At 37.8% G+C, this 27,578-nt stretch overlaps 1 protein-coding gene across 1 annotated transcript; it reads left to right on the top strand.

The window, feature by feature from the left end:
- The first annotated feature begins 4,082 nt into the window (after nt 1–4,082).
- Nucleotides 4,083–25,785, top strand: thumpd3 (THUMP domain containing 3). Its single transcript, XM_088337176.1, has 10 exons — nt 4,083–4,168; nt 7,048–7,249; nt 7,331–7,408; nt 9,981–10,409; nt 13,562–13,692; nt 14,752–14,821; nt 16,042–16,157; nt 16,554–16,658; nt 18,725–18,848; nt 25,247–25,785. The coding sequence occupies exons 2-10, from the start codon at nt 7,061–7,063 to the stop codon at nt 25,424–25,426; spliced, it is 1,422 nt and encodes a 473-aa protein (XP_088193302.1). The 5' UTR covers nt 4,083–4,168; nt 7,048–7,060; the 3' UTR covers nt 25,427–25,785.
- The last annotated feature ends 1,793 nt before the right edge of the window (nt 25,786–27,578 follow it).

Genomic DNA, 27,578 nt, shown 5'->3' with positions numbered 1-27,578 from the left:
ATCATTTATTTAGAATAGGGGCAGAACTGTGAAGTTAATGGAAAATTCACAAGGCACCAGCTTCACACGGTACTTAGTCCAGACTGAATCGTGCAGGTGCTTCAATAATAGGCCTATGTCTCAACAGTAAATTAGAATAGCAATTAGAACAATGTAGTGACTGTATATTGACTAGATAAACAGATATACTGTTGTGACATGTGAATAAGACAAGAAATAAAGAAGAAAATAAATACATTCATATCAGGGTTGCCATGGCGCCCAATTGTCTGTGTGGCGCCAGCTGCGGACTCATTGACAGATTGGCTTTCCGTCTATTTAAGCTCAGTGCTCTCACTCTTCCTTTGTCAGTCCGTCAACGAACCTCTGCCCCGCAAGTTGTGGGTATTGACTTGGTCCTGTTTCCTGTTGGTATTTCCTGTTCGGTATTGTTCCCTTTTATTTTGTCCTGTTTAATATTGGTTTCCAGTTTCATTCCTGTCTAGTTTGTCCTGTTTAATTTCTATATCCTGTTTTGATATCAATCCTGTCTGTCCCGTTGTTTAATATCGGTTTCCAGAGTCGTTTCAGTCTAGTTTGTCCTGTTTGTTTTCGATATCCTGTTTTGATATCAATCCTGTCTGTCCAGTCCTGTCCGGTATCGACCCCATCTGTCCGATATCTGCTCGGGCAATTGGTATGAAATGAAATGAAATGAAATGATCTGCATTTATATAGCGCTTTTCAAGTCAAGACTTCCCAAAGCGCTTTACAGTGTGCTTCACATTTCCCAATAGCGGCCGTGCAGCCATGAAAGGCGCTAACCTGCATATTGGGGGTCTTAGGGGTTCAGTGTCTTACCCAAGGACACTTCGACATGTAACACGGAGGAGCCGGGATTCGAACTGGGATCCCTTGATCCCAAGACGAGCGCTCTACCTCCTGAGCCACTCGTCGGCCTCTGGCTTCCTATCATTCCACGCCAGACTGCTGCCTAACCTGCATGACTCCCCATTTCCCGTAAAATAAAAGGCTTGTGTGAGAAACGTCACGCATTTGGGTCCTGATCCTGTTCCGGTTCATGACACATTCATATATAATAAGTACCAATAAATGGCTAACCTGATTAAAATATTATTGTGATCATTTAAAAGAATAAAAAATGATATAACTAGAAAAAAACATTATGACTATACTGGTATATGCAGTGAGACATTTCAATATTACAAGAATATCTACACACCCCTCTACTCTCAGCTGGATTTCTTACTCAGGGATTTTTCTTCTTAAAGGTTGGAGCAAATAATGAAGCACTGAAGAAAACTGTGGATAATGTTATTATGCAATGGAATAGTTTGTGGTCTGATAATAATTCCCAAAGTAAAATATGATTGATTAACTTTTATATTAAGAGGACCTTACAAAAGCTGGGTTCAGAAAGGATTTCAAATAGAATAGGTAATTGGAGGAAAAACATGTCTTTGATGCATTGATTTTGTGCATAGAACAATAAATGTCTTCTAATGTCTTACATGCAAAAATGTCTCGGTGGAGATTGATTAGCATGTCTGCCCCAAAGTTCAGAGGTCATGGGTTCAATTCAAAACAGAATATATCTCATCTCATCTCATTAGCTGCAACGCTTATCCTCAGTAGGGTCGCGGGGGTGCCGGAGCCCATCCCAGCAATCATCGGGCAGTGGGCAGGGGACACCCTGAACTGGTTGCCAGCCAATCGCAGGGCACACAGGGACAGACAACTCGCTCGCTCATTCACACCTAGGGACAATTTGGACCGGCCAATCCACCTGAAATGCACGTCTTTGGAATGTGGGAGGAAACCGGAGTGCCCGGAGGAAACCCACGCAAGCACGGGGAGAACATAAAAACTCCGCACAGGAAGTCCGGTATCTGGATTTGAAGCCGTACAGATTCAAATCCAGATAGACCTTAGAACTGTGCCGCACACGCGCTAACCACTGCCCCTCTATAATATATATATATATATATATATGTATATATATATATATATATATATATATATATATATATATATATATATATATATATATATATATATATATATATATATATATATATATATGCACATGGTCTTTTCCTTCTTGTCAAGTCAAGTCACATCTATTTGTATAGCCCTAAGATGTCTCAAAGGACTGCACTGGATTAACAATTACACCATCGCCTGACTGCAAACCAACATGCAGGCAAGGAAAAACTCAAAACCTCAGCGTGAGGAAAAAAGAAACCTTGAGAAGGGGCCTCAAAAGTGGTAATCCTCCTTTTAGGATGACCAGGGTGCAATAGATTCAGCATTGGGGTAACAGTACACAAAATATAGAGAAAATCGTTCAAGGAAAACAATAGGTAATATGTTGAAATTTTTCCACTCTTTCTAAAAACATAGATTACTGTTTAAGCCTTCCATGACAGTGTACACTAGTGCAGGACAGGTCACAAGTGAGCCTTTAACCACGGGTGTGGAGTATAGAGGGTTGGGTAGGGTTACTTTAACTTGTTTACTTTCAATTACTTTTGGATTACTCCAATACCAAATATGCTAATAAAAGACAAAAGAAACTAAATATGAATAAAATTACTACATTTTGTGCAGGCTTGGGGAGTAACGGAACACATGGAACGGCAAAAATGATGTTGGCAAGCTGTTTGGATTTATTTTCATTTTGTTTCTGTCGCATTTTCTTTTTAGTTTTGCCGGAGATCAAAGAGATCAAAGACAGGAGAGAAAGCTTACCACGTGTTGTGAATCATAATTTTATTCATATTTAGTCTATTTTGTCTTTTATTAGCATATTTGGTATTGGAGTAATCCAAAAGTAATTGAAAGTAATCAAGTTAAAGTAACCCTACCCAACCCTGGGAGTATATACTGTAATGCTAGAGCTAACTAGCGCTATGCTAGATTTATGCAATTCACATAGTTTTTGTAGTTTAGAGTATTTTATTGCCTGCACCACACAGCCTGATCTTCCTCTGTGCTCCTAACTTCTAATTCCCCCTTGTTAGGTGATGAAGAAGAAGAAATAAAATTATTTTCTACTGTTATTCATTACTCCACCTGTCAACAATATTCCTGTGCCTTGGAATCCCGGCTACACCTGCCGCCATTCAAGGAACAAGATCTGTGACTGGCAGCAAAATCTTGTGGAGGGTACCACTAAGGTTCAAAATTCTGTAAAGGGTTCAGCTCGGTCCACAGTGCTGAGGCTTGGTCTTCTGAGTATTAGAATAGTAGCTTACAAAGTTTTACTTGTCAATGACCTTACTAGTGATCACAATCTTAACCTAATTGGCCTTAGTGAGACCTGGTTAAAACCAAATGAGTGTCTTGTGTAGACATATTTTATTTTACCTTTTTGTATCCTGTTTAAAATCTATTTTATAAACAATGGTAGACTGGGTTTGTAAAGAAAATTTCCTGAGCATTCTTCGTTATCGACAGTAAAAAAAAATCTTGAATTTCTTGAATTCCAGCCTCGCTGTGCAGAGTTTGCATGTTGTCCCCGTGCCTGAGTGGGTTTTCTTCTTGCCGAGATCATGAAAATTGTTCCCAAGAAGGAGTTTGTGAATGAATGGTTATTTTTTCTGAGTGCTCTGTAACTAGCTGGCAATCAGTCCAGGGTAGCCTCTGCCAATTGCCCCAAATCTGCTGGGATGGGCTTGTGAGGGTAAACGGCTGCAAATTGAATGAAATTAACCGATAATTGTCTATATTTTAGTGTCGATTGTATAATCCGTATGTAGTTTTCTTTTTTTGAATCGCATTAGGTATATTTGATCGCCATCTGTCGATCACTTGGCAGAAATACACAATGAAAACTTAATAATACATGAACTTGCCATTTGTTGTATTCAGACACTGCACTTCCCGCATTCGCACTTTTTTTTTTACAAAATAAAACAACATTTGAATTTACAAGTTTATAATCATAGGACCTCAACCCAAATATGGACATTAATGTAAATTTAACTTTAATCTATTACAATATTTTATGTCAAGAAAAATAAACAATGGAGAATCATTTTCATTTCATCATCGAATTTATTTTGTTGTGAAGATCTTTGACCAGTCGTATCTTCATCCTTTCCTTCAAAATTCTAACCTGACAATCTAACACGCTTCCTCGTGTATGACTGACAACGACCAGTTGGTAAGTTTGCCTGCAACATAATAGCAACAAGCTTTAAATATTATTTTGAAGCATTGACGAATCACGCCAGTAAATTACATTTCCTGACACGCTTTTTAGTGAGGTAAACGTCTTTTTCAGGAGGTGTCCTCATTTACGTGAGAAGAATTCCTTCAGCGAGCCAAAGCTAGCAATAGCAGTCTAGTCATTACTATTAAGCTGCTACATAAATGGAAAAATGTGCGTCAGTGAAATGCTATCAATCATTGCAATATTGAATAAACGAATTAAAAACTTTATTTCGAACATGAGAAAAAGAAACGAAACAAGAGTCAAAATTAATAAGAATGTTGACTTAACATGCCCGAAAAAGAGTAAGAAACATATGCTAGAATATTTTATTCTATGAGGAAAGGAACTGTCAGTCCGTCCTGGAAACATAAACATTCGCACGATATGCAAACGCAAAATCAAGTCAAGTCATGTTTATTAGTGATGTCCTTAATCACAAGGAGTCTCAAAGGGCTGCAAAGACCACAGATTATTGCAAACCACAGACTATGATTACACTATCCCCCTGATCTAAAACCTATTTTAGGGGGAGCCAAGCCCAACCAAAAAAAACAGCCTGGAGAGGGATGGGCGCTGCCAGACTGTACTTACCCAAGGTACACCACAGGGAGTGGTGCCCAGAGGACCAGTAAACCTTGAACATATGGTCCACAGGGTGGGTGGATGGATTATACTTTTGTATAATGGCAATAAACATTCATTTAACCACAATTATGTGTTGTTTTAATTTGTAGATTTTGTTATTTTGTTTCAGTCATATACTCTCATTCTGCAAGCACGTCATCTCAAGGTCAGTTTGACCATTGGGGGCTTTAATGAAGGTGTAATACAAAATCAAAATCCTTGATCTATTAAGACCACTTAAAATATTTGTAATAGTTCTACAATTTCCAAACACACTCCAAGCGAAAGTTCTTGTGACAGAAACGATTAAACACTCAAATTTCTGGGTTGGGTTTTACAGCTGTTCTTTTTTTTTTACTCAGGCTTTTCTCTTTAACAGATTTGTGTTCTTTAGTTAAAATCAAGGTGCCGCCAAAAATACAGGATACTTTTACAAAAACTTAATTAATAAATAAGGTTGAGTGTGTTACTGAAAAAAAAGTAATTTGTTACCGTGACTAGTTACTTCATTGAGGAGGGGTATTACAGACACCCTAAAGAAACACGTTACTATATGTTTTCAAATTACCATATATACTCACATTGAAACTGCATAAAAATAGCCATATCATAGAAAAAAAGCCTCTACAACCTGTGGAAGCGGTAAATATTTCATATTTCCTGGCCTGTGCAATCTGGAGAGTTTGCAAACTAACCCGCCTAGACACTCCAGATGAGTTTTGTCTTAGTGCTTCAAACCACTCGAGGATTTCCTTCTTCAATTCTAGGTAATGTCCTAGAGATTTTCTCCTTTCTCATAGCCTGGTGTATTGCAGAAATAATTTTACAAATAAAAAGACTGGAATTCAACACTCTTTTACTGTGGATTCTGTGGTCACATATGCCCCATTGATTTTGTTGTCCCTGTATGAGCTTCGCCCCTCCCCACCCTCTACCAACCATTCGCCACTGGTGACACACAACCTTATATGCGCACATAATCTGACCCCCTGATTTCAGTATTTTATTGTTGTAAATACTGCTTAGATGCATATATATATATATATATATATATATATATACATAGACCATAGGGAGAATATCAGTGTGGAGAAATTATGCAATTGTGCTCTAAATGGCACCACTCTAACTGTAGCCGTATTTTGTAGGTTGATATAGACACGTCCACACTCCAATACTATTCAGCGTTGTGTTGCTGGTGGATTGCGAGTTGGAAATTACTCCGTGAGCGATGGAGTAACAGTCAAAGAAAACATACATTAGACATTTTAATTTGTGATGGCTTTTTAAAGAGTAGCGGAGTAACGCACCACGTAGTAATGAATGTTGGGTTACAAAATGTTATTAAAAATCGCATAAACCGCACTCGTTACCAAGAAAATTAATTCCATTCCAGAAATGTGTTCCTTTGTAACGCGTTCTAGACGCTGCCCTACTTACGAACGAGATAGGTTCCGGACGATCGTTTGTAAGTTGAATATGTTTGTAAGTTGCTTCAGTGCTATGTTTGGTATGTTTAAGGTTTGTATAAGTTTGTTTAGGGCTTGTATAAGAAACCTGTAGTGTTTTGGACTAAAAAATAAAAATTTCACAAATATGCTCTATAAATATAAATAAAGGTAAGTCTAACTTACTCTTGGAAGATGCGCTTCAAGAGGTCCTCCCTGGTAGAAAGTGGCCGGAAAAAAGCGTTCCTACAATTTTCTCAACCTCATCAAGTTTTCTTATTCCACTTTCATTTCAAAAGAAACTGCTCACCTATTCTTTACACTTTACACCAACCATATTGAATGGGTTCACGATTAACAATCAAAATGTCAAAGTTCTTAGCGCGCTGGAAATTCAGTACTCGCAGTATGTTTACACGCGAACACGAACTAGGAAGTAGAAACCGTATTTCTTCTTAGGAGTGGATGTGGGGTGACCTCTCACAGCGCCACCACACGCCGGTAACAGTGGAAAGAAGCACTACAGTACTGTCCTGTACTCGGACAAAGGTGTACACAATACAAAATGTAACTTACAGCATTGTGCGGATATTTTTCGACATCCCGAAAAAAGGTTCGTGTCTATCGTTTTACATCAGTTGAATGGTCGTAAGTAGGGGAGCGTCTTTAACTGCCAACACTGATAAAAAAGTACTAAATAACTTCATAGTTTACTGCTGAGGAATCCTAATCTTTCCCTGATTTTTTTTCTCTCAGGAGACCACCAGACATGATCTCCCCAGAAGATGGGCCTGTTGAGGTGGGCCCCATCATAAGCGTCACCATCGGGGCGACTGTACCCACAGGCTTCGAACACACAGCTGCAGAAGAGGTCTACGAGAAGATTGGCGTGGAAGCGCGCATAAGCAAAGACCGTGGTCGGATTTACTTTACCATTACAACAGACAAGCTCTTCCAAGTAAGTTAGCCGCTCATTATGGAAATATTGTTGCCACCATGATATCACTAAATGATCATTGTGAATCATTTAATCCCCTAGGTTCACCAGCTGAGGTCGGTGGACAACCTGTTTGTGGTTGTGGATGAATATGATCAGTACCAATTTAAAGAATCAAAGGTAGGACTCGCGTGCAAGAAGCAGTACAATTATGCTATAAAGTTCTAAATACGATACATAATATGAGTTTGGTTCAATTCTGTATTGCCACTAAGGAGGTTGGCAATATGGGGAATTTTGGTGTCAATCCGATCCAAGTCTATACACGGTAGTATTGATCGATAGCAATCCGAAATCAATACTTTTTTCCTGGAAATGTCATGAACATTGCAGGGTATACATAACTAATATAAATATTTTTATTACAACTGTTTCAGAACAAAAGCCAAGAGAATCGAACCAAAACGGCAGCTATGTAACGAAAAAATACAAATACTCTACAAAAGCAGGTGTTCATATTGTGGGCAAACATGAGGATTTAGAGGAATCTAAGAAAAGTTATTGTGAGATATGCTTTATTTTGCCATAATTTGCTTAAAGGTTGCTAGGACATTGTCGATATAAAGATTTTCAAGCCTGCTGATAGCCCTATTTACTAGAAAGCAAAAGCATTGTCATCACTGGACGGTTAAAAGCTAAGGTTTGATGTTATTGGTGTAGAGAAAGCATTGCCTGAGGACCAAAGTGATGGAAGAATTGGTTCCAAATTTGGAGTGTTGTTTTAACACAAGTGTTTTTTTGTAGAAGGATGCATGAGAGTTTGAAATAGGGGAGTGTAGTAGGCAAGTAAGTGACATTTGGCTTTGTTGAAGTCTCCTCCTTCCCCAGCCACATTGAACAACTATTCAATCAGATCATCAAGTCATCAAAATCCATCTGATCAACAATAAATTACATTTAAATTAACAATAGATTAGAATAATCAAGGCAAATTAAAGTACTTTAATAAGCAATGCAATTATAATAGTAAAAAATAAATAAATTAAGCACACTTAGCACATTTAAAGCCCAAGTTCTTTTTTAATAGGCTTTGCAGACTGAACACCCCTGGGATAGCTCCCAGGGGTTGACACCCCAAAATGTTGAAATAACCACATTGGACCAAAAAGAACAAAAACAAATTTGTCAGGAGACGCAAAAAATTAAGCCTTATAATGAATGCAACACATGCTGTATGTATCTACATTAGCAATATTAGCTTTATTTCATATAGACTAAATTCTTGTGGAGACTGATGTGACTACTCTTTTGTATGATACCACCTCATGTTTATTAATGAATTAGGCAATGTTTAATTGTTTTGATAAAATTCAAAAAATGCAATAAAGAAATCCAATGTTTGATGTCATTTCTATTTTGAGGATTGGGAAAAAGTGCGTATGATGCCTCTTATCTGGCTAAGAAAAAGAGTGCAATGGAACTTAGCATGCATTCAGAAAAAATAAAATAGCAACCCTTTGAAGGGAAAGTGAATACAATCACATAAATACAGTTTTTATGAATGATTAATCAAATACAGTTAAGTTTGATTTCTGTGCTGTTATTTTTCTTTTTGCCTTAGAACTACTTGGTCGATCATGTAACTCTGCCCCTTTAGATGGGGCGGGGCTTGGGCAGCACAGTGGCTCTCACTGCCGAGAAAAAAAGCAAACTCTGAAAAATGTTCGTACTTACATAGATTGGATTTAAGTTATTTAGTAACATTATGCTAAATAAAAGCTGTAAGAGTACCGTTTCTTCTTCACAGATCTTCTCAAGTAAAAAGTATATTGGTTTAAAATACTCCCAAAAGTACAAAATATCCCAAAACTTACTCAAGTGAATGTAATGGAGTAAATGTACCGGAGTAAATGTAACTCGTTACTACCCACCTCTGCATCAAGGTAGTTCACCTTGTCCAGCAACAAGTCTATGCTAGCTTCGAGTGCGGTGATCCGTTCATCTTTGTTGGTTGCGTTTAGCTCCAGTTCAGCTAGCGTGGTTCTGTGTCCATCCAGTCTCTCTTGTGCTTCTTTGTCTGCTTTCTTGGATGTCCCTTTCAGCGTTGACATTTCGGACTGCTGAGTCGATCTTATCCAATATGTTGTACTTCAGGGATCCGATGACGGAGTGAAAAAGTTCTGTAGTCAATGCCTCGACGGGTTCCATGCTGTCATTTTCAGCTAGCTACAGCCCCCATTTGCCGCGGCCAGACGTTTTGGATCGGATAGACGTCATTGTTGGGTAATCTTCCAATGCTAAACAGTCAGTTGTTAAAAAAAAAAGGGGGGGGGGGGGGTGCACTCCAGTGTTCAATACTAATTGTCACTTGCAGTTGCAGCACACGCGTCCTGCTTCTCACCCATCATGTTTTCCCCCACCCTTCATTATTTTATTTAAATGTCTGGTGGTGGGACCATAGATTTGGCCCTGTTTTGTACATGGCAGGCAGGCTGCAGGAGCAGACCAGGTAGAGAGGGTTGCTAAAAGTGTGCCTGTCAGTCACACTCCCAGTCACAAACTTCAAGAGTTGCCGAGGCTGCGCTATCTACACTAAATGGCGCTTTGAAGAAAGTAGTGGAGGAGTAGTGAAGAGTTGATCCCAGGAAAATATTATCAATCTGATTCAAGTACTTACTTATTAATGATAATTTGATATTTGAATTGATCCACCCACTTCTACCACTCAGCTCTTCTCTTTTTTTTCCCCCAGGAGGAAACGCTGTCAGAGCTTCAGGAACTCGCCTCCAAGCTTTCTTGGACCAACGCTCTGGAGGTGTGGAAACTTAACCGCACTTTCAGAAAGAGAAAAAGTCAACGTAAAGGAGGCAGTGGCGCTAAAGTCAAACCGGGCAATGAAGTAGGCGACACAACTGTAATTGACGCCGAGTCGCAGGAACAAGCAGAGGAAACACTTGTAGTTGATGACTCAGACAAAAATGAAGAGGGACCGGACACTGACACCACCACGCAGGACCCCGAGGATGCAGGACCGAAGGCTAAAATCTTTAAGTTCCGTGTAACATGCAACCGGGCTGGCATGAAGCACAGTTTTTCCTCTAATGAGGCGGCCAGAGATTTTGGTGGCGCTGTGCAGGAGTTCTTCCAGTGGAAAGCAGACATGACCAAGTTTGACATTGAGGTAAGCATATTTGTCCTGGGTTGGGGGTCGGCAACCAGCGGCCCTGGAGCCACATGCGTCTATTTGGCGCTTCTCTTGTGGTTCCCGTGCACTTTTTCAAAATGTTTGAAAATAAAAAATTGTTTGGTTTCTGTAGGAGTGCAAACATGACACAAACAATCTTAACATTTATTCACAAATATAGATATAGATACAGTATGTGTTTCCTTCCTCATAAGGCTTGTAATTTTTAACGGCTCCAGACATTCTGTAAACACACATACACACATATATATATATATATATATATATATATATATATTATATTACACACACACATGACCCCTGTTCTGGGTCAATACCTGTTTTGTTGGGGTAAAAAAAACTGAAACAAAAAAGGACAATTGCTTAGTTGCAGATGATTATTATGGAACTTATAAAAAGCAGTGAGAGTCCAATGGTGGACTGTCAATAGCTTCCAGAATATTTCATCAGTATCACATATTAAAGTATTACCCAACGTCACAATAGGTAAATTTCCTTTACGTAACAAGTGTTTATTTAGTTGTGGGTAGTGCAATCTTTCCAATAGTAAATTAGTCAATTCATTAAAATGTGAAAAAATATTTTTGCATTGCCGGGGCCTCAGCAAAATGTAACTGTATTTGATCTAAGGTCGACATTTTTGATTATGATATGGTTGCCACATGCAGAATTGATGTTGCTTACTTATGTTCCAAGTAATGCTCGCAGACTTAGACCCGTGGAAGCTTGGAGGAAACGATCAGAATAGAAGGCTGGGAAAAAAATGGCCTAAGCTATAATAATAGTGCAATGTTCTTGGAAGAAAAAGGAAAGTGCATTGTAAGGGAAAGTAAATGAGAAAAGGGTATGAAATGTAAAACTATCTGGAGAGCCATTAGGTGCTGCACCCTCGCACATCACTTGATCATCATGTATTTATAAATATCGTGTGTACTTACCAAAGCCATTCTATAAGATGGATATAATTCCAGATATCTTGTAATTTGTCTAAAAGTGATTGACGATGAATGTCAAATTTTTGAAAGATGGCCAAAAACCTGATCTCAATCCATAGCAACATATGCCATGGTCCTTTAACTTCTAATAGTTGAAGGGTTGATCTACTTATTACATGATTCTTCACTCATACTAGTTCATATTAAATTGTGAGTTTGGGACGGATCATTTTGACTAAATTTTCCAGGCACACTTCTTTTTTTCTTAACATTGAATCTTAAACTTGTCCTGTCCTGAGAAGAAGAAAAATTCCCACCAGGATACAGCAACTATTCCATTTTTAGAATATTTACGTTTTGTGTTTTATTTGCTTACTATTTTTAGATAACCCCCACTTGTTTGTATTAGAAACCCATCTTAACAATAACTAACCCAAACAAGTTCAACAATAGGGGTTTAGAGAGCCCAAACTAATTACATTATATGGAAAGAAATTTACAAATGTGGTATATTTGATTAGGAAACGAAGAAAGGAGGGAAATGGGGAATGAGCGAGGGAGGACAGATGGAAGCGAGGGAATGAAGTTTTGGAGGGAAGGAAGGAAGGATGTGCGTAAATGGAATGACGGTAGTTTGAAGAGGGAAGGAAAAAAACGAAGGGATCAGCCATGATAAACACTATTTTCCTGTAGCTTTTACAAAGTATTTATTCCATTACGTTTTACTTATAGCATATGAATAACCTATATTTTTCACAATGACAATATCTGTGTATTATTTTTTCATTTTCTTAGTGCTAAGGTTTTGAGTTTTTCCTTGCCCTCATGTCAGTTTTAGATCAGGGGATGGTGTGATAATAGTCTGTGGTTTGCTATAAGCTGTGGTCTGGTCTGTGCAGCCCTTTGAGACTCTTTGTGATTAAGGGCGTCACAAATAAACATGACTTGCCTTTTTTTGTTTTTACATGGGCCAGTTTTTTCTCCCCTATTTGCAGAGCATGCATACTCCCGTCCAAATCCTTTTTCGTGCTCTGTAACTAAATCATTAACACAACTTAAGTATATTTTTCTCCAAATGAATCGTCTTTCAAATCTCCTGCCCAATTGTTACACTCAGCCATTTTTTATCTATTTTTCTTATACTTAAGACTTTTATCACACCGTAACACTTGTCCAGTCACAATGTTTGACTGCTCGAATTTGGACTTTTTCCCAAAACTTTCTGCTTTTTATAGATGTTTTTTTAAACGTACTCTTTTCAACATTTCTCTTCTCTGCATGCACTGTTTCGTGTTATCACCTATCTCTTCTCTTGTGTCTTCACGGCTGTCCCTCGAAACATATACTATGTCGAGAGACCCCCAAACAAGTGTGAGATTTCGAAGACACAGATCCACATTAAGAAACACACATAAGCGAATACACAATTAATATCTCTTTAGGATATGAGGGCTTGACATTTGTTTGACGTCACTAACGAAGCTTATTTCACAGTTTCAATATTACACTTTTCTGTATTGTGATTCAGTTTTTTACAACATAATTCATTTCATAATGACTTGGTGTCCGTTCAGAATATTAGGGCTTGGCTCAAGGTGGCAGTGCGGCACTGCGGCTCAGTGCTTAGCACAGTTAAATATTGATCCAATAATTATCATGGATTCATCAATTGTACAAAGTACACAATCAGATCTACATTGCAGGCACATATTAATAACGCTTCAACAATACCAATAGATTTTATATTAGTGTCAATAAAAGGCCTTTCTAAAAATGTCTCATTTGCCGCAGTTGAACAAATGGCATCAAACTTATCATATGTGGATATTCTGCAACTAAAAAGGAACTTAAAAGTAGGGCAGAACTGATTTGTTTTCGGGGCCGTTAAATTTAATCACACCGTGAAATTTCGAAACACAGTGATATTTTGGCTGGTTTTATTTATTTACATAAAGCATGTAATTTTTAGGAAAGCTGTGTGTGTTGCAGACTAATTGTTGTGCATACTAATTCCCTACCACTGCTAACTACAACTACTGTTATAAATGTATCATTAAAAGAATAACTGGTTTAACCCAGAACTGAATGTAAGGTAGTTTATTGTGAGCGATTCTTTTTTATAATGAAAATAAAAATGTCATTCAAGTATACCAGTTGATATGATTTATTACTAATCCAACACCTTCTTTGTAGGTTCTATTAAATATACACGATAACGAAATGGTGATCGGCATCGCACTGACCGAAGAGAGTCTTCACAGGAGGAACATCAGTCACTTTGGACCCACAACTCTGAGGTCAACGTTGTGCTATGGAATGCTCAGGTACAATCCGTTTTTCACATCACATGCCAGACATGCTGATTCAATGCCAGACGTTTCTCTCAAATGGGAAGTGCGGGTGCCAGCCAATTTATGCCATTTTGATTATTAGGCATAGGACATATCAAAGCTTGAACCCTCATCTTTCATTAGGACAAAAAATGTTTTTAGCTTTTTACCATTGCTTACTTTACAACCGTTGACCAAGTTTCTGACAGCTTCTGAGAAAAATAGATTTTAGTGAAAATATTCCAAGCAGAAGTTTCACTTTTTAGATTTTATATATGTATAAATGTATATATGTATGTATATATTATATATTATATATCACACGATTTTGTTCAGTTGGGGGCTGCCCACACACTCTCAATCGCTGGATAGAGAAAGCAAAAACCCAAGAGGAAGTGGGGGCTCCCCAATGTGTTGACAAAGACCTGATCAAAGCCATTCCTGTCATCTATTGCTGATTTATCATAGTGAAATTAATTCCAGAGGCTTATTATTTACAGATCAGTAGTGCCAAAGCCTTTAGAATAGTTTTTTAATGAAACAAAAAAAACTTTTTACGTCTTTGCACTCAGGGACAATGCTTCTGAAAACATTTATACGTTATGGCACTGAATGAGTAAATTTGCTGGATTATTTTATTCTTTGAGAGTCGAACTGAACTCACACTAACAAGTTGAATTTATTTTAAAAACAATGGTTTAGGGTGTGAGCAACTAAGAATATAAAATTGCAAAAATTGGCACTAATGGTGTAATGACACTTTTTTCCACAAGAGAGCAGAAGATACCTGTCAGTGACTGACTACTCATTTTCCAGTTTAAGTTGTCTTTCATAAAGGGATTGTTATCTATCATTACCTAATATTTCACGTAGAGACAAGATAATGGCACTAAAAAATTATAAACCTCAGGTACGTTCATGTATTTTGGGTAATAGAGGTTTATGTTTTTAAACCCGCTGATTCATGGGTGTGAAAATACTTGATTTAGCTTGTAAATTGCCTAAGGGCTGTTCTTTTGTCACCTGTATTCATACCTGATTTTGTGCTGACAGGCTGTGTAAACCTCAGCCTTCTGATATTATACTTGATCCAATGTGTGGAACTGGAGCAATTCCCTTAGAGGTAAGAATGCCGCTTGGAGGGGGGGGATAAAAACATGCTGTATTTTCCAGGATTTTATGGCGCACCTAAAGACCCAAATTTGGCCAGAAATTTGAAAGTGCGCCTTATAACCCAGTGCGCCTTAGTGCCCTGCAACTGGTTGGCAACAGGTTCAGGGTATCCCCTGCCCACTGTCCAAGGATAGCTTGGTTGGGCTCCAGCCCACACAACCATACTGAGGATAAGCAGTGCAGATAATGAATGAAAGCTTGCAGAACATTGTATGCAATCGGAATGAAAACCAGGTAGTGGTGGTTAGAACGTCAACACTCAACCGCTAAACCACAATTGATGAAATGCAAGGTATTGGAGCTTATCTGATTGTCACACTATTATTACTCACAGTGCCAGGAACACTGATTTGCATAGTGGATTCTGATTGATTAAACAGTCTCTCAACTTCTTCACCAACAAATGTTGGAGAATGAAGAAAACAAAGTCAAAATTTGATGAAAGCACTTTTACGTACGTATACATATTAGACTGCAATGTGATTTACATACAGATAAGGAAGAGAGACTTGATAACCTATTAGACTGCACTATACAAATCAGTTTTTCTGTCACCGTGAGTAAAAACCAGGTATTCATTAAATAAGCTCTGATGTCTTTTTGTATGCAACACAGATGGTCTAGTGGTGAAAGTGTTGGCGCGTTCTCTGGCAGTACTCTAGTTGCATGAAATTGTGTGTTTAATTGCTGTTAAAAATGTCGAAAAAATTGTTAAAATGTCATATTGTCAGATATAAAGAAATTGTGAATATGCTTAATTGCTGTTAAGATTGTCGAGAAAAAATGTTCAAACCTCACATTGTTTATTTGCTGTTAATAGTGTCAATAAAATTGTTCAAATAAAAAAAACTCTAGTTCCATTTCCTTTGTATTCATTGTTTTTTTATTTTGGTCAGTGCCACTTATTGAATGACCAGTATATACCATAAGAGTATAACGAGTATGAGCATGTTAGCTCTTATTATAGTTTCAATTCCGTGCGCCTTATAGTCCAAGAAACCTTATGAATAAAAGATATATGACAAAGTACTATTTCTTGAGGGTGCGTCTTATTTTTTGGTGCGCCTTGTATTGCGGAATATACAATACTTTTTTTGTACTTCTCAGGACTGAGAGCTTTTTTTGTGTTTACGTTAATCTGATTTTTATCTCTGTGTGTGTACCTTCCAGGGGGCCTTAGAATTCCCAGCCTCGTTTTACCTTTCAGGGGACAACAATGATATGGCTGTAAACCGCACGGTCAACAATGTGTGTCACATTCTGAAAAGGAGGGCACAAAAGGGCTGGTGAGCATTATTCACTTCAATTTGAACATGATGGATGGAAATATCTTGTCACTGCAGTCCATTTTTCAGTTGTAGGGCTATTATTATTATACTGTCCATGTCAATCAAAGCTTTTTTTATACTCAGGGTTTTGAGTAAAGCTTTAAAAGAAGCTTTTGTTTGCGTTTTAAATTTGCATTTTAGTGGGAAAAGGCAGCATGTAAACATGCTGGGCTTTGTAGTTAATGAACCTCATAATGACTTGGTGTGTGAAATATTCAAGGCTAGATAAGGCCAAGCATTTTATATCCTCCCCCAGGACTGGGGTATCGCTAAGTCATTTGTTTGCCTGTTATAAATAAGTTACCTTGCATCACCTTTGTTAACTTACCATAAAATAAGAATGTTTGAAAACAGGGCACCTGGCCTTCCCATCGACACAGTACGCTGGGATTTGTGCAGTTTGCCGATGAGATCCAGCTCCGTCGACATCATCATCACTGACATGCCTTTTGGAAAAAGGTAAACAAGATGTATGTTCTCTTTGAAGACACTCTTACAGTAAATTCTTGAATAAAAATAACCCAGATTGAGTCAAATAACTTGCACGGTTTTGGGTCGAATTAATGGACAACTGTTTTTTTATGAATGATTAATCAATAGGATGCGTTTGTCATTGTCCTTCATGAGCAAAAACTAATCAAATTTGGGTTGGATTAAAAACATTGGTTACAATTTGGTAGATATCCCTGTTTTCTTTGATAGTATTGGTTAGCCCCATTGTGTGGGTTATTTATTTGTTGAAGTTTCAAATTATTGACAAATAGCCATATTTAACGTCTTGGAAAAAAAGATTTTGCATGTTTTTACGTTTTTTACACATTGGCCATTCCAGTACTCAAAGTAAAATTATTTAAGCTTTCCTACGGTGTTATTTTTGCATAACTAATACGTTTTGAATTTAATAGACACTCAAAATAAGGAGAGAAGACATCTATGGATTTTAAAATTGCAAAGAGAACAGGAGAGCAGGCCCTCGGATCGGAAATTCTCGCCCGTTCTAAAGGCTATTTCTTTTTAGTAAATCTACATTACAAAAGCAGATCCACCCTAAGGGGTGTGGAAAACCAAAGAACAGCAACATGATTGGCCAATAGTGAAAATGATGTTAACAGTTCATAATGGTAAAAACACACAACAGTGCGGAGTAGCATTCAAAGTATCAAACTGACATCTAATGCAATCTCCTTTGCAGGTGTCCAATATTAAAAACGGAATAATTTTATCAATACAGACGCTCCTCTACTTACGAACGAGATTCCGGATGATCGTTCGTAAGTTGAATTTGTTTGTAAATTGCTTCAGTGCTATATTTTGTATGTTTAAGGTTTGTACAAGTATGTTTATTTTTTAATAAACATTACATAAAATAATATGCTCTATAAAGATAAATAAAGTCAAGTTTAACTTAGTTGTGGAAGATGGGCTTCAAGAGTTAGGCGACATCCTCTTCCGTGGTAGAAAGAAGGCGAAAAAAAGCGATCCAACCATTTTCTCAACCGCATCAAGCTTTCTTATTCTACTTTCATTTCAAAAGAAACTGCTCGCCTCTTCTTTACACTTTACACCAACTATATTGAATGGATGCACGGGATATTAAACAATAAAAACGTCAAAGTTCTTAGCGCGCTAGAGATACAGTACACGAAGTATGTTTACACACGAACTAAGAAGTAGAAGCCGGATTTCTTCCTCGGGGTGGATGCTAGGTGTCCTCTCACAGCGCCACACGGCAGAAAGAAGCACGATAGTACTGTCCTCTACTCGGAAAAACGTGCACACAATACAAAATCTAACTTACAGCAATGTCCGAATATTTTCCCCGAAAAAAATGTTCATATCTACCGTTTTTCGTAAGTAGGGGAGCGTCTGTAATGATTTGCAATACAGGAATTAAATGAAGCATTTTCAATTTTGTGGGATAAACATTAAAAATGTTTTATTTTATCTTTTTTGTGCATCAATAACAGTAAGCGGCTCTTGAGTAGTCGGACATTCATTCCCTTTGCAAAATATAACAAAAAAATCCCAACATATTTTTCTTAGTAGCACATTTAATTGATATCAATTTATCATCCTTTAATTTCAGGTTATTTATTGTTAAATCCCCACTAAAAAGTAACAGATCCTTATGTCATCAAGTTGGCATATGAAAGGCTTGTATCATCACTTGCCCAATCCTTGATAAAATAATCGACACTTTTTGGAAGCTTAATTTCGTGTCTTGGGTTCAACATTCTGATTCAACAAGGACATAAAACTACCTGATGTTTTAAAGCTAAGAAAAAAATGCTTGCTTAGTTCATAAAACGCTGTGATTAATAAAAGGAATTATTTCGTAAGTAGCTTCTGCTCTTCACTTTAGTTGCTAATCCACACTTTAAATTATTGTGCTCTGTCAACATGTGCCACCAACATTCGGGAAAATAAATTTATTTGTCATAAAATGCATAGCTACCCAACCCTTCATTCCTTAGTGTGCACTCCCTTTTGTTAAAAGCTTCTGCTAACAATGTTTACTTTTGTAGGATGGGCTCCAGAAAGAAGAACTGGGACCTTTACCCTTCCTGCCTGCGAGAAATGGCACGCGTGTGCAGGCCTGCCTCGGGGAAGGCCGTGCTGTTGACACAGGACAAAAAGTGCTTTTCCAAGGTATCGTCCCAGTCACGGAGAATTGTGCTGTGTTGGGAATAACGCTGTTATAAATGATGCAGATATGTAAGGGTGCTATTTTTTCTGTAACAGGGTAATCTAACTAATGACTGTACTACTTCTGCCGTTACAACGCCGTTATTGTTACTTCGGCTGCAGAATGCCAACGCCGGCTTGTCCTTTTTGGGACACCTGACGCGGTTTTCAGCGGCGCGGTTTTATACTCTCCTTTGAGTTGTTGTACGTCACAAATATCGGATCATGTAACCATTCAAAATAGCGGCTATCATATAGTTAGAGGGTAAAGTTTCATATTTCTTTAAAGCTCTTCTCGCCTTTTGGAACAGCACATCAGTTTTTAGATCAGTATATTTATTCATTTAAATCTATAAATAATATAAATATATACTGAAAACTAAGAGAGAGGGAAAAATACACCGACCGTAAAAGTTATTTGCCGGACAAAGAGCCTCTAATATGTCACAAAAGCAAATTAGATAACAACATATCATATCATGACAACAAAAACTAAAGCCACAGCAGTAGCTCAGAAGGGAAAACGCTCGTCTTGGGATCAATAGGTCGCGGGTTCGATTTCCGGCTCCTCAGTGTTGTATGTCAAAGTCTTTTTGGACAGGACACTGAATCACTAATGCCACCGGTGAGCAGGTAGTTGCCTTGTATGGCTTACGCCGCTATCTGTGTGTGTGTGTGTGAATGGGTAGCTTTGAAGCACATTGTAAAGCGCTTTTGGAGGACTTCATTGACTTGAAAAGTGCAATATAAATTCAGACCATTTACATTAACCACGAATACAGTATTTACCAAAGCGAAGAAAGAAAAGGCGAACGACGGCTGAGTTTTGACAGCACCCAACGAATCGTCTCTATGAGCTGGTTTTTGGAAGTGAACCAAGGGAAACGGATCCCCACCAATTAACTGCTGGTTCCCTCCAAGATGCCTTTTTTTCTCCTATGATTGGTCAATATTCATTTTTAGGCAATTCTGTGTTGTTGACTTTATATTTGTTAAGCATAAAAAGGTTGACATTGTTTTGTGTTTTATCCTGTTTTTTTTTCTTTGAGATTTTAAAATTTTTCAATTATATTCCCTGTGTTTGTGTTAATGGGTTCTTAGAAGAAGTTTATTCTTTTTCTTATCTCTTTTCTTTTGTTATTTTTTTCTTTTTTCCATTTTTGTCTTTTTTGCTTTAGTTTTCCCCTTTGAATTAATTCCGTGCATGACGTTACATAATAATTTGTAATGTAAAACGGTTCTCTAAAAATAGTCAGAATCCCCAACTCTTCAAGTAAGACGTCACCGCGGTGTTTCATATTTGCTCAGAAAATTTCAAATTCTTTGACATACAACTTTATAGTACCACAAATAGTTACTTTCCCTGGTATTGCAGTACCTCCGGGAACGGTGCATTCGCAGTGATCGCAGCAAGGCATTGAGGCTAGGACCTTAGCTCGGCCTTTTGGCTGAGAGTAAGTGTCCCGGCTCCTTGGCTTTGTAGCGTATTATGAACTGACCGATAACGGATTATGGATAGTTAATAAAGAAAATAGAACAATAACCCTTAAAAAATCCCCCCCCCCTGGTATCTAGTTACTTTTACTGTAGAGTAATTCAGTTACTGACTCAGTTACTTTTTTGAAGTAGTAAGTATAACTAAAAACTTTTTTAAAGAAGCATGCCCATCAATGGAATAGTCTTGTTTTGTCTAATGTGCCTCTTCAAAATACATTGGTATCTCTTTATACGAGCACCTCTAAACACGAGAATTTCGCTGTACGAGTTTTATTTGCAACAAAATAACTTGCTATATGAAAGGAAATAACAGTTCACGAGCAGTCTCAGAAGATACCGCTTGAGACTGTTCACTGCTCTTGACTGCTCACTGCCAGCATCAGCCCGTCCAGTTTGCTAATGCAAACTACTACAGACAAAAAATCTGCTAAATGCCTTTCTTTGTTTTATGGCGTACACAATTTGAATTGGGAAAAAAACTATAAAATATGGGGGTAAATGTATTAGTTGACTGGTATGTGATCTCCCTCACTCTTTTGAATTATTTTTGAATTATTTTATATCAGAAAGATTTTCTCATTACACGAACAATTCGAGGTTTGAGCTCGATCCTCAAACAAATTAGGCTCTTATGGAGAGATACCACTGTACGCTGCCCACACCAAACGGAGAGACTATGGGTTCATTTTATCACGCATGACATCCCATGAAGGAAGTGACCGATATGTAAATCAGAACAAAAATGGGATTTGGAACTGAAATCTGAACAACCTCCTGTGGGAAATTCTACAGCAGTGATAGCTGAAGGCATGGAGTGAGGCGCATCCATCTGTCCCTGTCACAAGCGCACCTGAAAAGTCCTTTCAAGGGAGCCGCTGAATTTCCCAGGAAAGTGCTCACATCTCAGATGTTGTTGACGCAGAATTAATTGACTTCTGAAATAGAAATTTGACAGTGATTTGCTACCACATTTACTGCCGTGTCATTGACTGACGTAAATTCTGGACTACAGAGTGTACCTGATGAAAAGCCGCATGCGCAAGTTTAAGAAAGAAACTCGCTGCAGGCATTAACAGCCCAAAAAAAATAATCTTTTTTTTTCCATTTGAAAAAAAAAAATATCAAAGAAAACTGACATCATATAAGGAAAAATATACCGACATATTAGTGTTTTCATAGCACTGTTTTTTAACACATTTGACTCACCCGCAAAAAGTCTCCGATTCGAGACCATGTAGAAATATTTGTTGGCCTGGAGAAGGGATGGTTGCCCTCAGCCTGTATTTGCCCAAGACACACTATAGGAAATGACGACCCTAGTGGTTAAGGGAAAGACGCACCCGACCATGATTAGTCACCAGTTGCTACACTAAAATATTCAATCAGCCAACATTACATGTTAAAAAGATTCTAAGCATTTGTTTGTAAGGATTTTTGCTGCATGTTGATACAACCTTAACTAATATTGACTGCATCGCTAGTTGATTGAGATTTACAGCTGCGTTCAGAGTCTGCAAAGGACTTTCTTAATCGTAGCACAATGGGTTAGTTTTTTTTTTAGACATTTCCCCCGCTGATTCTCCATCTTACTCCATAAGCACAGCGAGTGTCTCATTCATCCATTCATGTTTACACAGGATAAACTTAAATTGCAAAAGTGTTTTTTGCATGACAAGCTCTTTGGGTGGCGCGTGCTTGTACGTATCGTTTTTAGATGAGCTCAACAAAACTCTTCTTTTTTTCATCTTTTTGGGTGTTTGTGTTGGCATTTGGACTGTATTTAAAAGTCCTTTCCTTACTTTCACAATTTTCATCACAGAATGAAAGTAAACAACTAGCACAAGATTAAAATCACTTGCCACTCCTCCTCATACCCCGCTTCCTTTCCTCCAGACTAATAGCTTCGTGGCCGAATCACCAATGATAAGATAAGAGAAGATAGGTGCGGGGGTTGGGACAGAGATAAATCACTTACCTGGTCGTTTAGGGTATTTTTTTTTTGTTTTTTAAATCCCAGGATAAAAATGGTGACTGTAAGAAAAGGACTGTTTCAAATACAGTCCAAATTCCAACCCAAACCCCCCTCAAAGACTAAAATGGAAGTTTAGAATTTGACTTGCATACCAAAGGAGCTGAGTTGATGATTTCAGCCAGAAAATGGCATCAGCAAATAGACTATTTTGAAGTTACAAACAGCACCTTTAGCAGTGTCCTACGGATCCTTGAGAAGTCTTTAAAGGTATTGAATTAATTTTTCTAAAAATGAGCCCTTAATTGGCATTAAAATGTCTTAAATCAGGGCAGCACGGCGGCGCAGTGGTTAGCGCTTGTGCGGCACAGTTCATGTCATGGGAACCTGTCGTGGGTTCAAATCCAGCTCCAGACTTCCTGTGCGGAGTTTGTATGTTCTCCCCGTGCCTGCGTGGGTTTCCTCCGGGCACTCCGGTTTCCTCCCACGTTCCAAAAACATGCATTTCAGGTGAATTGGCCGGTCCAAATTGTCCCTAGGTGTGAATGAGCGAATGAGTTGTCTGTCCCTGTGTGCCCTGCGATTGGCTGGCAACCAGTTCAGGGTGTCCCCTGCCCACTGCCCGGAGATGGCTGGGATGGGCTCCAGCCCCCCCGCGACCCTAATGAGGATAAGCGGTACGGCTAATGAGATGAGATGAGATGTCTTAAATCCAATTTTTGAAAGTCCTAAATGTGAACATATGAATAAGATTTATATTTGTTTGAACTAAAAAGATTTAGTAATACTTATCAATTTTATTTTTATTATTAATTCACTGATTCACTTTTTTTGGCAACATCGCATGACCACAACGGAACGATCAAAACGGTGATATGGTTTCAGTTGGGTTTTTAGCGCAGACATATGTCTTCGGTCTACCCACAATACACATAGCAATTTCGGACAGAGACGTTTACTTTGGACTATGGGAAAGTGTACATTTAATGAGAAGTGGCTATCCAACAAAAGTTTTCAGCAATGGCTGAAAGCTGTGCTAGGGAATGTGTACAAGGCATGATGTATTGTGCGCAGGAAATATAGTCTTTGACTTTAACTTTTTTAATGAAATAGGGATTTTTAAATCAATGAAACTTATTTTGTGCCTGTTAACAATTAAAGATTACTGACAGCTATAATAAAACTGAGCCAACATTTTGCTTTTTTAATCTCATCATTTTGGACGCCCCTGTTGTATAGTATTGTATGAATATTTCGTTAACTAAATTTGCTGTGTGTTTAGATTAATATTTTACTGTAGCTGCTAGCATTATTTGCTATTCATACCGACACAGAAGCTAGCATTAGCAGTTAGTAGTGTCTGCAACGCAGCTGCTTGCATAAGTGGACTGACGTCACAGACTCTGTTTAGTGGCTATGTTGATGCAGATGCTGGCACTTTTTTTTTTTAATGTTTTATATTTCAAATGACTATCTCATTAACAAAATACAGTGATGCGGTTCAACTTTCACGGTCTCGCTTTTACACGGATTTCATCAGGGATCGTGCTCTGCATTCTGATTGGCTAAACAGCCCAAAAGAGAAAAGGTAGTGGTAAAAGAGATAAATCAATAAATGTTCAAATGTACAGTGTTCAGTACGTTCTTTGTTAAACAAATGCTTGGGTCTGTAAAAGGGGATTGCTCTTTGATTTTCATTTATAATAGAGTTTTTAATTGGATAATAATTGTAAAAAAAGAAATCAAGCGATTTTGGAACGTAAGCCCCAAGATAAACAAGAGTTCATTGTTATTGGATAGTTACGGATTATTAAATAAGAGGAAAACCTCTCTGCTGCTGCTGCTCTTATATGGCAGACCATTTACTACATGAAATGATTTGTATTTTTATTAATTTTAAAATGTTTGCTTGAATATGTCCAAAATATGATACATTTCAGTTTAATAAAATAATTCAAGTAAAAAAATTTACTGATTGTAAACCCCCTTGACATGACTATTTAAAACAAGTAATTGAAAATATTGCAAGCCCTCTAACATACATATTTCATTTATTTTTGCCATTGGATTATTTCCTGAATTTATGAAAGTATATCTAAAAACGGAGATAGTCACCTTGTTCACGGATTATCGCCTAATATCAATTCTTCGTCAATTATTAAAGATTCTGAAATAGTTGGTTGTAAGTTGTCTGAAAAGCTTCATTAAACTAGAATAATTATTTAATGAAGGTCTGTATGGCTTCGGAGAAAATAATTTTCAGGCTCTGACATTAATTGATCTTGTAGAAGATATAATGCATACGATAGACAACCAGCTATATTCCGTTGGTATTTTCATAGATGAAAGCTTTTGATACAATACATCAATATACTACCTCAAAAGCTACTCCAACATGGAATACAGGAAATTGCTCACCAGTGTGTAAAATATTTTCTCAAATAGATCAGCAATTCAAGTCATATGAATATTAGCTGGTGGAGTCCGTCAAGGGTCTGTTTTCAAAAGTCAGGACGGAAATGAGGAAATATTACATTTTTTTGGTTTTAGATACCTTTTGAAACACTACTTGTGATCATACTTATCATTAAACAATTTTCCCTAATTGATTCCTCCCTCAAAACTAAAAAAAAAAAACGTTTATAAAGAAAAGTATACAATACATACTTAATCTCTTAGGAAGGATGCAATCTTAATTGTGCACCATGAAAGACATTGGACTCGAGAGCCTCCACTTGTCTCGTGACCTTTAAATCTGGAGCAAAAAGACCAATTATGTGTTGACGCGAGCTTTTCGATTAAAAATGATGTCATCATCAATTGCGGGCATTTCTCAACACGCTTCTGATGGTGTGTCCACAATATTGTTCTTCACTGTGATTTATGTTCCGTGCAGGCTTTGTTCAGAATGGGAGGACTGTGGAGGAAGCTGCACACTGTTTGGGTCAATGTCGGTGGTTTACACGCTGGAGTTTTCCTGCTCAGGAGGACCGGCGCCGCTTTTGGCCAAACTCCCGAAGATGTGTATGACTCACAAGCGACGACACGTACACAAGGGGATCAAGATGACTGTTAGATTGCAGCATATTATTTGCATGACTCAATATATGTTGGATCAACATAACTTATTTTTTTACTTATAATTTTTAAACAACCAAACACAAAAAAGCTTTAAATTTTGCCTTTTTTTCTTATTTCAGTTTTCCTATGAAGTACTTTAAGTGTTAGAACCTGGGAGGAAATGTTGACCTTTAATGAAAATCACATTTTTGGGTGAATTTATAAGTATTTGAAATCGCCAAAACTACTCTAATGGAAAGTTTAAGTTTTGTGCTTTAAATTTAAGGTTCGGTCTCTGTCTCACTAAATATTTTCAACTGGTAGTCTCTGTTGAATACTACTGAGTAAATGATTAAATGTATTCAAACCAGGAAATTATGTACTTGTGTCATTTACTGGCTGTGATGTCAATCAATGGTAAACTTCCCTATAATGATTTGATAATGTTCAACCCTTCCAAAGCATCAACATTTAATCCCACTGCCAATTAAGGTGCAATATCTTAACTTCCCCTTTTCCCCCAACCCTTTGTTCTGTTTATCTTCTCCTTTTCACTTTGACTTCTTTGGCGGGGGCAAGTTTACCGATTCCATTAGGAATCAAAGAATTACTTGATCTGCCACGTCATCACGTCAAAGCCACGTTCTTGATGGAATGTAAACGTAGCAACAGGGTAAGAGTAAAAACACAGGGATTGGCGGAGTATTGAGAATGTGAGAAAGCAAAAGGAACCACTCATGGCTTGCATGGAATGTATTCAGGATTGACCATTCAGGTCAAATCATGTTTATTTGTGACGCCCTTAATCACAAAGAGTCTAAAAGGGCTGCACAGATTATTGCAAATTACAGACTATTATTACACCATCCCCTGATCTAAAACCGACACAAGGGCAAGGAAAAGCTCAAAATCCTTAGCATGAGGAAAACTAAAACTTTGAGAAGGGACTGCACATGAGTTATTCGACTAGGCTGCAACAGATGTTGCAATAACAAACAATACACAGATATTGTCAACATGAAATGAATAAATAGTCATTACTTTTATTTTATTATTTTGTCAGTTTAATGTTTCTATCGAATTACATGAAATACATAAAAATAAATGTGTGGCATATTGCCAGGGAAGAAACAAGTCTGAATATCTTGCTAACCATGTCCAGTTGTTGACAAGGTATCTCGCTCGTCGTTGTTCCACAAATATCCTGCTCCTATTCTTTTTACACGTTTTGCACACATTCCTGCACAGTAATTGTGAAAGTCTAAAACTCAATTTCCAACACGTCTCGTTGTTAGCTGGCTACTAAGCTAAACTAACGTAAGCTAATAGAATGTTTCAATGAACACTGAGGTCTATAAATTTGGGCAGGGAGTCTCCCCAAAAACCTGTTTAATGTGTAATTTTTTAGATAAACAATTGGAAACCATTCATGCCTCATGTGGATTATATTTTTGTCTAAAAAAACACGTTTTGGATGTGATTTTTTTCATAATAACCTAACAGCAAGCTTGTCCACATTTTTAACGTGTCGTGGAAGTGGTTTGAAAAAAAAAATTTGTGGCTGTCGGTAATTTCTCGTCTCGAGTTGCTTACCTTGCTCCGCAAGATGGTTGGGATGAAAACATGAAGTGACAAGGTCGGGGAACTACACAAACCTAAGATGGTGGCAGCATTGGACGGATATGAGGATGCTCAAATCATTTAATCTTCTCACAAAAGTAGCAACGTTTTCCTTTACTAACAAACACTTAGCAAAATTACAATTGTAAATCAAAACTCATATGTCCAATTCTACACAAGACGCATATACAGTAAGTCAGGAGTGCCCAAACTTTTCAGAAAGCATGCCAGATTTGGTGAGCTAAAAATGTGTGATGACCGACTCTTCACCCTGGCGTACTTTGAACAGTCTTTCATGAATTCACCCTTTGTGAAAAGTTTGCATTGTTTAGCGATCAGCATCGCGACCATATAGCTTGCCTTTGTAGCATTTTCATTGACTCTGAGGGTCTTGGGGAAAAAAAGGGCTGCTGTACTATTAGAACAGCTTTCAGTTCCTTCACTTCATCACAGCGTTTGTTTCCAGTCAAATTTGTCTAGTATGTTTTGTCTGGTAGTGTCCCTTTGTTTTATAGTCTTTAAAAACAGCCGCAGTCTTCGGATTTCTG

Source organism: Urocampus carinirostris, chromosome 6 (assembly GCF_059441175.1).
Source record: "Urocampus carinirostris isolate Australia breed hairy pipefish chromosome 6, RoL_Ucar_1.0, whole genome shotgun sequence".
NCBI classification, from domain to species: Eukaryota; Metazoa; Chordata; class Actinopteri; order Syngnathiformes; family Syngnathidae; genus Urocampus; species Urocampus carinirostris.
This window is presented reverse-complemented; position numbering and strand designations above follow the sequence as displayed.